The 16,167-nt window shown below is 43.3% G+C and overlaps 1 protein-coding gene across 3 annotated transcripts in view; it reads left to right on the top strand.

Moving 5' to 3' along the window:
* The window catches only part of EVA1A (eva-1 homolog A, regulator of programmed cell death), a 224,266-nt gene that overhangs the window by 106,783 nt on the left and 101,316 nt on the right, over nucleotides 1–16,167 (top strand). For all 3 annotated transcript variants that reach the window (XM_056344312.1, XM_056344309.1, XM_056344310.1), the window contains one exon: nucleotides 11,470–11,613. In XM_056344312.1, the coding sequence (XP_056200287.1) occupies nucleotides 11,470–11,613 (144 nt within the window). The remainder of the gene's footprint in view (nucleotides 1–11,469; nucleotides 11,614–16,167) is intronic.

Here is a 16,167-nt window from a genome sequence, read left to right as displayed (position 1 = left end):
CTTATTAAATTTAAATTGAAATGAAATTCCCATTTAGAATGCTATGTTAAAGTGGGACAAAGCCTGCTTTCAGAAAGTTGTTTTTCAATTTTAGATACTTTGTGTGTTTCACTTGTTGTCTCAAAACACCAGGAGGTAATTAAAATCACTTTACAGCTCTTTCTAGAAAACTCAAACTATTGTTGGATTCCATAGAATCATAAAAAAGATTTATATGAAGTTGTTTTTATATGCACACAATTGCTATTTTTTTAATAAAAGAAAAAAAATCCATCCAAATTTGCTTCTGGGCAAAAGCCTTCTCAAATCCAAGGGTCAATTTGGTTTTAAAAAGTTATTTACAGTGGAGTATGACCTCATGCAGTGCTTGTAAATAAAAATTCTGAAAGTAACAATTAAAATAGCACTAGCGGGCTCTCTTATGATATTGGTATGATATTTGAGGAAGTAAAGTGGGTATCAGTTGTATCACTATCAACTTCTTTAGTCACTGATCTTATAAAATATGCCTATTGCACAACTATTAGTTAAAAGCAAAGCCAGAATATAGTCCTAATAATAAAGGGGCAGAACTTAAGAGATTTAAATCTATAGCATCTCAATTTATCATCACGGAGTTACTTTGAATGAAAACCAGTGTAACTTGTTCAGAACTGATAAACTTCCTCTTAAAATAACTCAGATGTCACTCAAGAATATTACAAAATTACCACAGTGGTGAATGCTGGGCCTGAGAAACAAAGGTAACGTGAAACCTGTGAGTTTGCAAGCATGCCATGCTTTTTATTTTAGGAACCGAGGGCAAGAAGTGACTTGCAGATTGTGTCAGCCAGGTAGTCTTTTAAAAAGCAGTGGACCAGTCCCACAGCTTTTAAAGATCAGGCATCCAGATGACGTTCAAGCATTGGAACAGACTGCCCAGGGAGGTGGTGGATTCACCATCTCTGGGAGTGTTTAAAAAAAAGCATAGGTGTGGCACTGAAGGACATGGTTTAGTGATGGACTTGGCAGTGCTGGGTTAAGGGTTGGACTTGATGATTTTAAAGGTCTGTTCGAACCTAAATGATTCTATGATTCTTTGACTCAGATGTTGTTTCAACTTAGGTCTAGGCATTTGTGGAACGATACTTATGTTCAGGAAAATACTTTTGTTGGGCTGTAGTAAATACGAAGGACAAATGAACTCAGGAACTTCACAGAGCAGTAGATGCACTGAATGCACCATGCCTATCTTCTAGTGGGTGAAACAAAAGCTGTTAGCTTTGCTTTTTATCTTGAATGCCTTACAGCCCACAATCAACTCATCTCTGGTGCAAATTAAATAATAAAATTTTACTGTCGTTGCCAGACCAAAACTGCTTTGTTCTCTGAGACTTCTTGGAGCCAAGTTTGAAGCTATCCTCAGATTCTGACTTTAGCACCCAAACCTGCAAAATGTTATTAATTTGCTCAACTTTACACACTGAGTCAGTCTCTGCAAAATTGGAGCCTCATATGTTTTATATAAGTTCTGGTTCCAGATACAAAGGTGATAAGATGATTTGAGTTCACGTTAATAAACCGTTTCTACATGTAACTATAGCATTTGTAAGTAAACCTGCGATTGATCCTTCAGCTGAAGTTTCTAGATAAGGTTTGTTTCTTCTAAAATAATTTTCTCTTTTCTGGCCTACTGCTGAAGTTTCCAAAGTTTTGTTAAGTGTGTGGTGAGTAATTTTTCTCTCTTTTTCATTAAAATGTACTTTTTAATGTAAAGCTGGCCTTCTCTGCACATCCTTCTAACGTTTGGATGTAGATTTTTTGGCCAGCTGTTTTCAGTGACATAGATGCTATATCCAGTTGCACCAACACAAAGTTTCCTGCTGCTATTTGTAATAATGATGATGGCAATTTCTATTAGAAACCCAGCACATTGTGACACCAAAGAGCCCAGCGCCGCCAAAACAAAAACCAAATAGAAACTCCTTCAAAAGTAAAGCTCATAGAAAAAGAAACAGCATGCTGGGACTGATGCTGTTGTGGGGGAGGTAGACTCTTCTTGGTCTCAATGTTGACCATGGGATGTTGGAGCATCTCTCCATGGTCTTATACCACAGCTGGGGAGCAGGGACCTGGGAACCCAGACCTAATGTGTGGGCCAAATCCCCAGTGATACTACCCCACCAGTCCTGAGTACAAACCCTTTCCATAGATCAGTGGCTTATCAAGCAAAAATTCTCCTGAGCCCATGCTTACAGCTCAGAAGTGCTTTTAACAATCTCTTCCAATGAATTGATTTCTTTCATTTCCGTACTTGAAGAGGATTCTCTTGTGCTTGGAACAGATTGACTGTGCAGGTTTTCTGAAGCCCATTTTGTTCTGGCTTCCAAACAGACAGCCTTTTCATTGTGTTGGGTCTCTCTGCTCCTGAGCTTTCCTCTTTACGCATCTGCTTCTGCATCATTTCTTGTTTAAGGGGAGTCTTTTGTTTTAATTGGTTGGTTTTAAGGGCTAAGTATCTGTAGTTTGGTTTTCTCCCTCTTGTCTTCTATGCTCCCTGTGGTTTTATCTTGTGTCCTTGTGTCCTCTGTAGAGCCTTGTGTGCCATGGCAAGGAAGAAAAATCCAGTGTATTTCTGTTGGCTCTGTCTGAAACCGTGTGACAGCACTATGCTGATAAAGAAATTACTTTCCCAGGCTGCTTACTGTAGAGAGAAAGTGGATAAAGCCTATCTTTATGTCTTTTCCTTATCCCATCTTCATCTTGTCCGTCGTTTAGCCCATTTTTATCTTCTCTTCTGTGGTTGCTTTTAAAAAGAGCATCAAACTTAATGGCCATGGGTTAAGCTGAAAATGCCTGGAATTTGATATACTGTTCCTGGTACAGGCCGGTTCATCAATACTCTATGAAGACATCCTTCACAGACTGCTAGGATGGCTAATTTTGAATAATTTGTGCTGAAACAGGCTAAAACATCTCCAGCAGCTGACACTTTATAAAGGAGCTGAACTTTGTATCTATTGCAGCTAATGGAGCACCTTTAAAATAAATGAGAAACTGTCCAAGACTAGAAGAACTTTCTTCCCTCCTGTTCATGATAGAGATTCTCCTGCAGCACGAGGCAGTTTTGAGTCTCTCCTAGGTAAAAAGTTAAGGAATTTAGGCAGCTGCCTCACCTGCAAGGCTGGAGTTACTTTCCTTCCTGCTTACATCCTTTTTGCCATTCCGTGGAAGTCTGCTTTCTCCTTTGGCAGATGAGTAGATAACCACAGCGCTGATTCAGGGATCTGTCAGCTTTCTTTGCAGGAACTAGATTTCTCTCCTCTTAGTTAATTGACTCCTACATCTTCCGTCTTTCATTCTGTCCTCTCTGCTTCATAGCTCTGAGTAAGTAACTTTTCCTGTTTTATTCTTTAGCAAGAAATCACGCTGCATGTTTTGGAGAAAAATCCTGTCCTCTGCTTGAGAGGAGTTTCCTCCTGGAGCCGTCAATTGTAAATTTTCCTCAAGGGAATATTTATCTTAGGTTGTTCCTTTCATCTGGTCCTCAAAAGATGGCAAGGAAAGCTAGGGTTCTGTTGACTTTTTTTAATTTGAGATGCAGGTCTGCTCCTGATGCCTTTTACACTGACCCAAAATGTGCCACAGAATTTGTCTCTTGATCAGGTACCACCAGTCCTGTTCCAGTTCCTAATCACTTACCTCTCATGCACTGCTGGAAATAGTATTTTAGGCAGTGATTCTCTCCCTGAAGCCTTTAATTACAGCCAGTCATTTGGCCATTTTGATACTTCCAGGTCTTATGCTTTGTTTGTTGAAAAAGTAGAATGAGCACTCCAATTCTAGTTGTTTGTTTTTTTCTAAATTCACGGACTCTGAGAATGCGTCCTCTGATGAGTGGGTGGAGTTTTCTTCTCAGGCTCTGTTGTACTTTTAAGTGCACGCATGTTGGTATGGGGGTGTGCTCTGTGCTCTGCTGCCTTTCCAGATCCACGGACAGCCTGTGGAAAACCACTACCTGGCAGCCTTACAGGATGCTAATGTATTCATGCATTCAGGTGTGCATGGTCCTGCTTGCTCTGGACAGCCTGCTGCATCTGTGCAGGAACCTGCCTTTGTAGTCTCAAGACGGATATGGCAGGTGAGTCTGATCATGAGGTTAACAGACTCATGGATGTTCTTGAGCATCTGGCATGTGTCCAACTTCGCTGTGGGATTAGTCACCCGTCTCAAAACTAGGTGTCTAAAGCTGTTTGTGGATCCATCTGTGATGACTGCTGCCTTGGAAGAAGCTCTCGTCTCCACCAGAGCATCTAAGAGTTACTGTAATGCAAAAATTCAACTGTTTGAAAACATTATTTCAAACCCACATAAGTTTTGCAATCAAAAGCAGCAACGTATGGCTTGGATTTCAGATTTGGATGTGTCACCCTTATTGGAGAAAAACAAGTAATAGTGAGTAACCAAAGTAACGGATGTGATTAATAGGCATTGGCTCTGATTTCTTTTTTTCACCAGGAAGAGGTAATAAAGAAATAGTCATGCTGGGAAGCAGCCTGAAACTGACTAAAATCCATTCATTGCGGTGAGCTTGATGATATGGACATTACATCACTCAGACTGATTCCAGTTTTAAAGCCAATGCTGCCTGCAGCTGGTAAAATCCTCCAGCGTGCTTTTGTTGCCATCTGATCTGGGTTTTTACTCTGTCAGAGGTTGGGCTGATAGACAGTAGATCAAGGAGTATTATCATACTAAGTGCGACTGGAAAGATGAGTTAACGACTGGAGGCCTAGACAAAGACCTGAGAAATGAAACTGGCCAGCAGTCAGCATCTGTGGAGTGATCCTGAAAAAGGGAATTTACCTTGTACCAGGAGCAAGGCTGGTGGGATGTGCAACTTTAGAAAGTGGGGCCAAGGAGTAAAGAGGATAAAGCGAGCTGATCCCACTCTCCCCTAAACCCAAACCTTAGCTTAAAATACCATATTGCGAAAGCACAGTTGATATCTTTAAACACTTCCACATGTGGAAGTTTCACCATAGCCAGGATTCATATTTGCTCTGCAGCAGTGTACTGAAGCAATCCAAGACTAATGAAGGCCGAGGGTGACTCTGGCTCAACCTGTGTAAGTGGGCTCTCTATCATCTATGAGGTCTTAAAGTGCTTTTTATTGCTCTGCTGTGGGATTTGAGCTTTGAGGGCTTTAAAAGGCTCTTGGCAGGGGCCTGGCTTTGCTTAGCAGTACTTACCTCGGACTTGGCGATATGGTGTTGGCATTTGCGAGTGTCCTTCCCATATCTGGCACGTGGGATCACTGGCTTTTCAGTGGTGCCAGGACAGTATTTCATATAACACCTGTAGTTTGCATTTAGCAAGCAAGCAGCAAAAGAAAGGAGGTGTCCTGAATGAGCACACCGTCTGGTGCAATAAGAGTGCCACATCTAGTCTCCCACTTCTGAAGACCTGAAAATTGTGAATTTGGCTGAAGGGGATGTTAGCCCAACTCTTTGCAACATTGTTGGGACTGGCTTCCCTGCATCTTTTTGAGAGGCTAACTGCGTGCTTTATGGATAAGAGAGACTGTTTTCTGGCCTCTCTGAGCACTGGGAATGGGCACCTGGAGGTGAAGACTTCTGATCTGGAATCACCTCTTGAAGAGGTACTGGTATACTTGGAGAGCTTAGTTTAACCCAGCTCCCTAAGGACTTCTTTACATTTGGAAGTTAAATTACCTACATGGGTTTCGTAACAGCCAACAGGAGTGATGCTGAGTGTTTTTTATGCTCCTGAGACATGGGGTAAAAGAAAATACCATGTTGTCACTTCTATAGCTCTGAATGACCTGGTGGTGGCTGTGATTTATGAGGGTGCTGTAGTCTTATCTATCACTCAGCCATCTCTCAGATGTGTTATCGATATCTTCAGTGCTAGTTAGCTAAGGAATAAGGATGCATGAATATGACATTTTGGCATCCAGCTAAATGACCTCCTTATCACAAATCCTTTGAACGGTATAAGGGAGATGGTCCCGTTTGGAGGTTTTGATTGCTGCTCTTACATATTTCAGTACAATGTGTTATGTGAAGGATGAACATGGTGACAGATCAGAAAACCAAGAGAGGAGACCAAGCTAATTTCAGTATTGGTGTAGTCCTCCCCCACGGTACTGCTGGCTGCTTGCTCTTGCATTTATGGGAATGCACAAGGCATTTGTGCTTAGAAATTGTGTGGAGGAAAACCCAGGGAAAATTCCCTGTAGTGACCAAAGGGATGCCTTTGAAGTGAATATTTTGTCCACAGAGTCCATGTTTTTTGTTCAGGGCTGGAAGACTATGACTGATTCCAAGAGAATGGCTCAGGCCTTACCATGGGGAAAATGAGAAGAGTATTTGGATTTACCATGTGGGAGCCTGGTGCCATCAGTAGAGTTTAGCTGGACCTTGTAATGTAGGTGCCTCAGATGACTTTCTGCCACTTCTGCATTCACCAGCTTTTGGTGCTCACTAGGAGTTGGAGGTCAGTGGCAATAGTAAAGACTTGCCTAAATTGTGGCTGTTTGCCACAAAAGCCAAGGACATGGAGGGCTACAAGAAACCTCCACAAAGCATTGTTGAAGTCAGACTGGCAGCCACTTAAAAGCAGTCAGACGTCAGTATTGCTTAACATCTTCAGTAATGACCTGGATAATAGGTCAGAGTTTGTAGGTGGTACCAAATTCAACGGTTGTTACAGCAAGGGGTAGGGACCTTGAAGAACCACAGTGAGCTGGAGAAACCTTATGAAACCTTGTGAAGTTCAACAAAGGCAAGTGCAAAGGTCTGCACCTGAATAACATCTCCAACAGCATAGGCGAGGGACCAGCTGGCTAGAAAGCAACTCTGCAGAAAAAGGATCAATGTGTCTTGAGGGACAAGAAGCTGAACTTCAGTCAGTGATGTGGCCTTGTGGCAATGGTGACTAAGTAGTTACAGGACTTCTTTAGCAAGAATATTGTAAGCACATCAAGGAGAGGGTTTATTCACTCCATTTGGCATTTCAGTACTCAGCTGGAGTACTGAGGTATCCAGTTCAGGGCTCCCTAGACAAAGAGAAAGGTTGAAGACCTGGAACAAGTCCAGCAAAGGGCCACCAAGCTGGTCAGGAGGCTGGAGCACACAGCATGTGGGGAAATGCTGAGGGACCTGGTTTTGTTCAGATGCAAGATGAGAAGGCTCAGGGCTGGAAAAGAGGCTCAAGAAGAGAGGCTCAGGGTGGGATCTTATTGCTGTTTTCTGCTATCTAATATTTAGCTCTACAAGAGACTGTTCTTGGAAACGCACAGAAAAACCAAACACCAAAAGCAATGAATACAAGTTGCAGCAATGGAAATCTGATTTGGTACAAGGAAAAAAATTCTTCACCTGGAGAGTGGTTTAGCTCTGGAACAGGTGCCCAAGGAGTTTGGGGAATATTTATCTGCAGAGATTTTCACAACTTGCCTGGGCAAATTCCTGAGCAACCTGATGTAACATCAAAGCTGGCTGTGCTTTAAGCAGGAGGTTGGACTGGATCTGCTCCAGGGGTATTCCTTCCAACTAAATTATTGTATGGTTTATGTGCTGCAGTCCCAACAGGTGTCTTTTTTTCCTGGATATATTTTCAATATTAAGGTTTGCAAAAAATCCACGTAAAATAAGCTTTTAAAATCTCAGTGCCTTACTTTCTGTGCTAGGGGATTTCATCCCCATCTGTAATTGAAAAAATTGAAAAAAAAATCTGCTTTTCTGCTCATTTTGGCTAGCGCAGGTTGAGCTGGAGCAGCCTGGCAACTGGTGAGTTGAGGATTTCACTGCTGATATTTGTGAATATGGAGGCCTGGTCTGTGCCTGAAGACGCTGGATATCTAGGGCTATATGTATGCTAGTGGACTAACAGTACCAGGGTCTGGGCACAGATCCTGGAAATAGATCTGTACTGTCAAAATGTAGCGTGGTCCATGGCATGGTTCATTGCCTTGGCCAGCTAACGCTCTCCTAGGCAGTCCAGGAGATGGTTTGAGGTTGGTTATAGGATAGGGACTGGGTATCACCACTCTGTTTTGGAGGGTAAGAGTGATGAATAGTGTGGTTGTGGGGTTTTCCACCACAGTTGGCCTCAGGGCCAGGGAATGGACCAGGATAACTTTTCATTCTCCACGTAGCTAAACAGCACAGGTTGGACCTGGGCACTTCTGAAATACAAGTAGGGGCTGCAGTTTAGGACCTGTTCTGGCAGATGGAGCTGCATGGAAGAGGCTGGGTATCTAGGGATATGCAGGAGAGGCTCTTATAACTCAAACTACATCTGCATTGGTATTGGGGCTGGTGAAGGGGCTAGAGGAGGGTCCCACAGCTGCCTGCAAGCAGTGTGGCATGTTGTTTTCAGTGGGTATCGTGGTCAAGGCTGTCTTCTCCTGGGGAAAAAAAAAGTGCAGCTAGTACCTGGTAAAGGTAGCATCAGGATTGTGCTCACCTACCGTGTACACCCCAGCTACTCTGTATTGAATACGATGAGGAAGAGCCTGCTGCTTGGCCCTGTGGCTGGCTGACCTCACGTCCATTACAGCTAAACCCCCCACCATGTACTCTGCTCCTCTGCTTTCCATCCAGAATATCTGGGGGGGCCTTCTGCAAATTGATGGTTGGGACTAGCCTTGTTATATCTCATACTGTATTACCTGTCCGGGGTAATGCTGGTTCGCAAAATCATTCTAAGGAACAGGGTAGCACTTAAACAAGGGGGATAATGGTAGGTCTGGATTTGAGCCCCGTTTGGTTTCCTAGTGCAGATGCTGCTGCTAAAGTCAATACAGGTGGAGACTATAGCCTCCTCAGAAATGCGTAGGAGGAAGGAGGTCATCAATACCAAGACATGACTTGCGATTGCTGGAACAGCTGATGATGTTAGTGTGAGTGCATACGACAGATAACTAACTCCTAGAAGCATTTTCAGTTTGCGGAACCTACAGTTCAAGCACCTGAAGAGTCAATCCAGTTTGTTAAGAGGGAGGTCGGGGTCTATGGTTTGTTACGTCTCATTCCTACATGAGAAGTGTCCCAAAGGCTGACCATCTCTGGTGACAATGACGAATGCAAAAGACTTGTGCCCCTCATAGCACCAGTGATGGGTTATTCCCCACCCTCCCACCCAGGCACTGTGCTCCTGTGGGCCCTGTGCAGACAGCCATGGGATGCTGTCTGTTTTTCGTGAGAACAATAACAAACAAAAAGAATAGGCACTCTCCATGAAATCCTGTGTAGTGCTTAGATTTGATGAGTTTCTCTAACTGGACATTTGACAAATATAAATATAAAGCAGGACTGCTGCATGCCAGATGTTTCCACTGGAACCTCTGACACTCATCGGATCAAAAATCTCCTAAGTTTGGGTGGTTTAGTATGAAAATGCTCACATGGGGCCCTGTTCTTTTGTCATTTGCAGCATGTGAAATAAAATGCTGCCTTTGATTTGAGGAAAAAAAGACATGTTGCCCTCTAGGCTTAGTTTTCTGTGGCTTTCCCTTGCCTCTCATGACTTTGGTTATTGTGCTGGTTCTAGCATTCGATACCTTTTGAGGTTCATTTTCCCTTTCCCTGCCTCCTGATGAGTAACCAAAAGGGGTTTGTATTTCTTTCTCTGTAGCTTTCCTGTGGCTTTTAGCAACAGCTTGATATTGAAGAAATGTCTTGTCAGCTTCCCCTTGTGCTTGGCCCTGGCTGGACACTGAAAGGAAACTGGCAGTCTAGCACCTAAAAGCTTGGGAGCTTGTCTGTACAGATCATTTCACCTTAGCTGAGAAAACAGGCGCAAACTGTCAGATAAAAAATAATACTTGGGAAAATATTTCGTTTTGGAGCTTTCCGTAGTCTAAATTTTTAGTCTAAGAAACATTTCTGTTTCCATGGAATAAACATGCTTAACAGAATATTTCTGCTGAGATGCTAGATGGTAAAGTGACAATTACTCGATCAGATGGTAACCCTCATTAGACGACTTAGAAACACAACAGCTTCTAAGAGCAGACAGGGACACTGATGACCTCTGTCTGCAGAAGGGGGCCAGGGACGGTGACTGGAGACAACCCTTATGGACATAACAAAGCCTAAAAAAGCCTCCTCAAACTCTCTCTTTCCCTCAAAATTAAATAAGATGTATTGGGTTTGCATGGCAAGGTTTTGGTAGCAGGGTGGCTACAGGGGTGGCTTCTGTGAGAAGCTGCTAGAAGCTTCCACCATGTCCCATAGAGCCAACGCCAGCCAGCTACAAGACAGACCCACCACTGGCCAAGGCCCAGCCCAGCAGTGGTGTTGGCTGCGCCTCTGGGGTAAGGTATTTAACGAGGGGGGGAAAAAGTGTGTGAAAACAGCAGCCCGGCAGGGCCCCGGGGCAGGGCAGGGTGTGAGGAGCCGCCCCCGGAGGGGCAGGAGCGGCGGGGACCGTGTGAGGGACTGACCCCGCCCCGGGCCCGCCCTGCGCCGCGGCCGGGGAGCGGGGAGGGGCCGCGGGGGGAGGGCCCGGGACGGTGCCTTGAGCTTCGGTTTTATTTCTCGCTGCCCTGCTCTGCTCTGACCGGCAATCAATTAAACTGATTCCCCCCGGCGGAGCCTGTTTTGCCCGTGACAGCAGCTGCGGAGCGATCGCCCCCTGCCCCGCTCCCGCCCCACCGGCCCGTCGCTGTTTCTGCCCCGGCCCGGCTGAGGCGGCAGCCGGCTGGGCCCAGCCCGCCACACAAGCAAAACCTGGAAAAATCAACACACCCAAATCAAACCAGGGTTTTACCCTTCCCTGAACAAGACCATAATGTCAGTCTCCCTCACACCTGCGAGATGGGAATTTACTAATTACTTTGCATGTTACTGTGATCAGTTGCATTATCAGGCAGCTAAATAAATCTACATTAATTCCATATTAATATTATAATTGTAGTATTAATGTATTTTCTGTTCCTATGACAGTCTCTTAGTTCATGGGGAAGCTTGTAGTAGTTCTGGACAAATACATTGGAGTGAGACTGAGCCTTTTTCTATGCTCTGCAATGATTTACTGTTGTTATTTTTACTTTTCTACAACTCCACTTCTGCATCTGTTAAAATGAAGATACTGATACCTGTCAGTGTCCTTTCAGACCTTTACAGAATAAATGCCAGTTGAGAAGGAATTATTTTTATTATGGATAGCCTTTTCCCTTTGAAAACAAGCCATATTTTATTTGCAGCCTTCTTTCTATGGTTGTAATGGGGTTTCTGATTCTTCACTGTTCTTTTTGCTAATTTCCTTTCATCAATTTACAGTTTATTAGAGGTGTTTGAGAGTCAGCTACACCTTCCCAAGTAAACACAAAGATTTTTAAACACTCATGGAAAGCTCATATGTATGTGTTCTCACAGTCTGCATTAGGTAATTTTTTTTAGGTGTTTCCTGATGCGTATGCACAAATATTCACAAATAGGTGTCTTTTTTCCCTTTTAGAGTGTCAGTCGGCTACTGCTCTCCAACTCATGATCAAGCGCTGTCATGGGAAAAGAAGTTGCAGCATATATGCCAGCACCTATGAATTTGGAGACCCTTGTTATCCAGGCATCCAAAAGCATCTTAATGTCATCTATACCTGTGGTGAGCCACAAAGTTCTCTTTAACTCTCATTGGGGTATGTGTTTGATTAACAGTGGTGTGTGAAGAATGACAAGACTTGTAATCACATATAAAAAGTTGTTGAACTTCCAGTTGGCTCATAGGGATTCTTATAGGGTCAACGAGGGAAAGCTCTGTGGATCACCTGAGTGGTTTAATTCTGTCTCTTTTTCTACTCATTGGCTTGGTAGAAAAAGCAGAAAACATGGAAAAGATATTTTGTTAACCCATTCAACACTGCCTCTGAAAGGCAGGAAAATCTGGTGGTGAAATCAATCTGCTTAGTGGGGTGCTTCCATCCTGAGTGTTAGCACCCTGCTGTTTCATTTGACTGAAACAAAGCTGTGGTTATCAGTAGGATCCTTATCACTTTGTTCTGTATTTCATTTTGAGCAGTAGAATAAGACAATCACCAATCTATACTAATCCATGGGGTTAGTAGAAAATCACTCCTAAAATCTTCAGGTGAACATTGCAACATTTTCCTAACAAACAGTGGGAGCTCTCAGCTGGGTCTTAAGTCAGTGTTGAGCACACACTGTGTTCCTACCTGACTGATCATCTTATTTTGCAACAGAGAAAAAAATTGTTCCTTTGAACTCTGTGGTGTGAAAGCAGCATCAGGTCTGTCTTCTCCTTGTGATGACAATTTTGGTCATTTGTAGCTGATATATTTGAAAATATTTGCTTCAGGGTTTTGCTTATATAGTTATTGGTAGGATCAGCTTAGTCTATCTCTCTTTTCCTTTCCACATCCACCTGGAAGAGGAAATTCTGGTGTGATTTTGAATCTGCTGAGCTGATGGTGGAGCCTGTAGTAGAGGAGGTGCTGGCTGTGTCCTCAGACAAGAACAGGTCTGTGGGTCAATCTCTGTGTGTAACTGCAGCACACTGAGTCTGAGAGATAGTGTCTGAGATGGAGTCACTACAGCATTTTGTATAGCTGCTATAGCATGTGGATGTACAGCACCTTGAAGAGCAGAGAGATTGATGCAGGAGCATCAGGCTATGAGCTCCTGTGTGGCTGTTGTTTTGTTTGGCAGGAATGGCAGGAAGGTTGACTTTTTTTTCCTCTTGGCTTCTTGTTTTTTGTTTGAAATGATGTAGCAAGAAGTAGCAAGGCTATCCATGGAGGCCCAGTGTATTTTCTGGCCAGGAAGACGGTGGGTTTTTATCTCTTTTCTCGTAAAGAGACTGGAGAGAAATTTATCCTCATGGGGATTCGACAGAAATGAAGGCAACGCAGCAAAACAGGAGGTCAAAAATCCAGAGGATATCTCCTTCAAAGACCTCTGCAGCCTTATTCTGGTCCTGGTCTCAAAGTCCACTACAAAAGGCATTAATGATCTCTTAATCTGAGTTTAATTTTCCTAGTCACAGCCTAACTGCATCAGGAAATGAGTCACACTTGAGAGCACAATATGACATGTTTTGCTTTTTAGTGGGTGAAATCTGCCTCAGCCTTTGAAGGTGGCCATGGCTCCTTTTCAAACTGTGTTTCAGATGTGTCTCTGAGCTGGATTTTGTGATCATCAGACATGCATTTCTCCCTTCAAATGGCAAATATCTTCAAAATGTGAAAACCAAATGAACAAGAAATCAAATTCCAGTCCCATGTACTTGTGCCAGACAGAAGTAGATCCTGTCATTCTTTTATAAGGAATGGTACAATCAAGCAATTTTATATTCTTATGGTTTAGAGAACAATTGCAGTGTAGAAAGCCTCCTGTTGGATATCTCTTTGTTTCAGGTTTCCATAAAGCTGCATGCATTATTGCTCCTGGTGTGGTGTTCTCCTACTTTCACAAAACCTGTGGGAGTGAAAGGGGACAGGCTTTGACTGACAAACATGACTGCACTTTCCTGTGACCTGTATCTAGATACATGCCCCTGTTCCCCACCTCTTGCAGTTGGAAACGCTTGATCCCTGGAGTGCAGGATGCAGCTTCGCTGCTGTTCGCTGGCGAGCAGTGAAAGACGCAGGGTGACCCTGGCATAGCTTAGGAAACACAATGGGTGTACAAAATGGGTTTCTCTGAGCATCACCTCAGCCTTTCTTGTTGCTGCTTCAAACAGGTGACGACTTCACTCACTGAGATCAAGCAGTACAGTTTGTCACTCCCCAGCTGCCAAGCTGTGGCAGAAATGTCCTGCCATGGTTTGGCAGTTTGAACCATGTCACCAATCTTACCTGTGTAAAAAAACTGTGATGTGTCCTTGGCCAGTGTTACCCACCTGCTGTGCTGTTTCAGAAGACGTGGTGAGAGCAAGCATACTGATGGACATGGCAGCATGGGTAGGAGGGCCTTCATGCAGACATTTCCCATGTGAGAAACTTCAGTAATTATGGGGACAGGGCAGCTGAACCCTGCTTTTGGTGCTAAAGCATGAGAAGAGCTGGAAAGAGAAAAATATGTCTTCTTCTGATAGCTATTAATGAAAAAAAAAAATCTGTTGAAAGAGTAATTTATGAGCTGACAGAAGGTATTATTAATTGAAAACTCGTGTTGTTAGCAGAAATCACTGCCCTTTTGCTGAGATGGACTTTGTGACAGGCATTGATGCTGGTGTTGGCTAGTGACCAATGACCAGCGAAGAGCTAGTGAGGTGGCTTATCTCCCGGCCCTGGCAGGAGAACATCTGCAAGTGTCTCTCAGGTTGGCACACACAGGCTGTTCTTTTCTGGCTTGACAGCAGGAGCTGAGCCCTATGCCAGGTCTCCAAGAGGTAAATGTGTAGAGGTAACATCTTTGCTTTCTTTAAGTCATGTCCAAATTTCTTGGAGGTTCATTCCTTCAGCCTCCATTTTATATTGGCCATGAGAATTCCTGCCAGACATACACAATTTTGTTGAGGAATCTGGTTGTGAGTAAAGGTATCACCGAACTTTTTGCCAGCTATATTTTTTTTGAATAATTTGTTGTTATTACTCTAGCCAGTAAGAGTATCTCACGTCAGTGGTTCTCCATATTGTATCATACCCTTGTGTTAACACCTCTTGGCATCACTGAGCTGAGAGGGAAATGCTACAAGTTTGCATGTATGTACAAGATGATTGAAACAAGCAAGTGACTGGCTGCCCGATGCGATAATGATCTCTCGTGTGCGTTAGGGTCCTGTTATCCCAGCCAAGGAAACAGATGAAAAATCCTGAAATGTAAAAACACTCCATACCTGAACCTTGGCAGGAGCTGAAATACTGAATTTTGGCCCAAAGCCAGATTTGTCTAATAGGATGGTGTGGAAGGTGGGATTTTCCAGTATGTGGGTCCCATTACCGCAGTAATTATTTTTTCAAAAGCAAAAGGCAGGTTAATTCTGGGAAAGCACATAATGCCTGGTGAGGTTGCTTTCTGAATGTGGCAGTTTTTACTAGAGTGAGATTTAAAAGTTTTAGCTCTGCTTTTTCTTCAAAATGCCCTGAAACTCTTAGAGGGTAACAACAAATAAGAGTATTAATGCAACTGAGAAGAATAGTGCGGTACAGACTGAATAAAAGTCTGTCTTTCTTTCTCTTCCACTGCCCCCCTCCCGCATCTCCCTGTGTCTCTGTCTTTCTTTGTTATAAAACATTGTATTTATAATATCTGTGGGTAGCTTGCTAGTGGTTTTGTACTTACTGATAAAAGTTACTGTGCTCCTGACCTTTTCCTTTTCCTTAATTGTCCACTTATTACCTTCGAAGACTCCTTTTAATTCTCTAGATTTCTTGCCTCTCTAGTATGCTAGAATTTTTTTTTTTTCTTCCGGCCGCTGCTGAAATCCTAACTCAACGATATATTAAAACCTGTTGAATTTTTTCACATGCATGATGCCACTTGGGTTGAAGGAAGTATTTAAATATGTACTTTATTTTAAGACCCATGCATAAATACCATGAAAGTTAAATATTTTCTTAAATGCTTCCTTGAGTGGGGATGAGGGGCTTGTCTGTGTTTAAAGAGAAACCTTATTCTTAGCACTGAAAGCCAAGGGAGCAATCCAGAGTGCCTGCTGTCCCATCTGCCAGGCCTGCCTCCCTGTCCAGTCAATGGGAGCTGTAATGCTAAACCCTTTGCTAAGTACCTGCTATTCTTTAAATACAGGCATCAATAAGAAATGGCCTGATGAGAAAAAAAATAAAAAAGAAAAGAAAAAAGATGGGAGTTGTGTATTTCTTTGTTTCTAGGCATGTTTCAGTGGGTTGGCTATTGATCCTGATAACTGCTGATAACTGGTAGGGGTTTGGTGCCTTTGTTAGAGATATGTTGGACAACATGGAGGAAATGTGGCCTTGGATGTATTTTTGATGTGAATATCCATCGTGCGTTTAGATGTGTGTGTGTGTCCTGCTTGATTCATGCTTGATAGAAAGGGGTCATTGGGCTGGAAGCTAATGAACTACCATGGTAACTCATAAATTGTTTGGAAAATCCTGCAGTTCTGCCACATTAATAATCCTGCCATGCTGCTTTATGAGGCAATAAGCCAAGTCCCAGAGGCCAAGTGCTTCACATCCCAATGAGAGAACTGGGCAGGTAAAGGACAAAGCATGAG

The sequence above is a fragment of the Falco biarmicus genome, chromosome 6, assembly GCF_023638135.1.
Source record: "Falco biarmicus isolate bFalBia1 chromosome 6, bFalBia1.pri, whole genome shotgun sequence".
Taxonomy (NCBI): domain Eukaryota; kingdom Metazoa; phylum Chordata; class Aves; order Falconiformes; family Falconidae; genus Falco; species Falco biarmicus.
The sequence above is the reverse complement of the archived record's forward strand: the minus strand, read 5'-3'. Positions and strand labels throughout refer to the sequence as shown.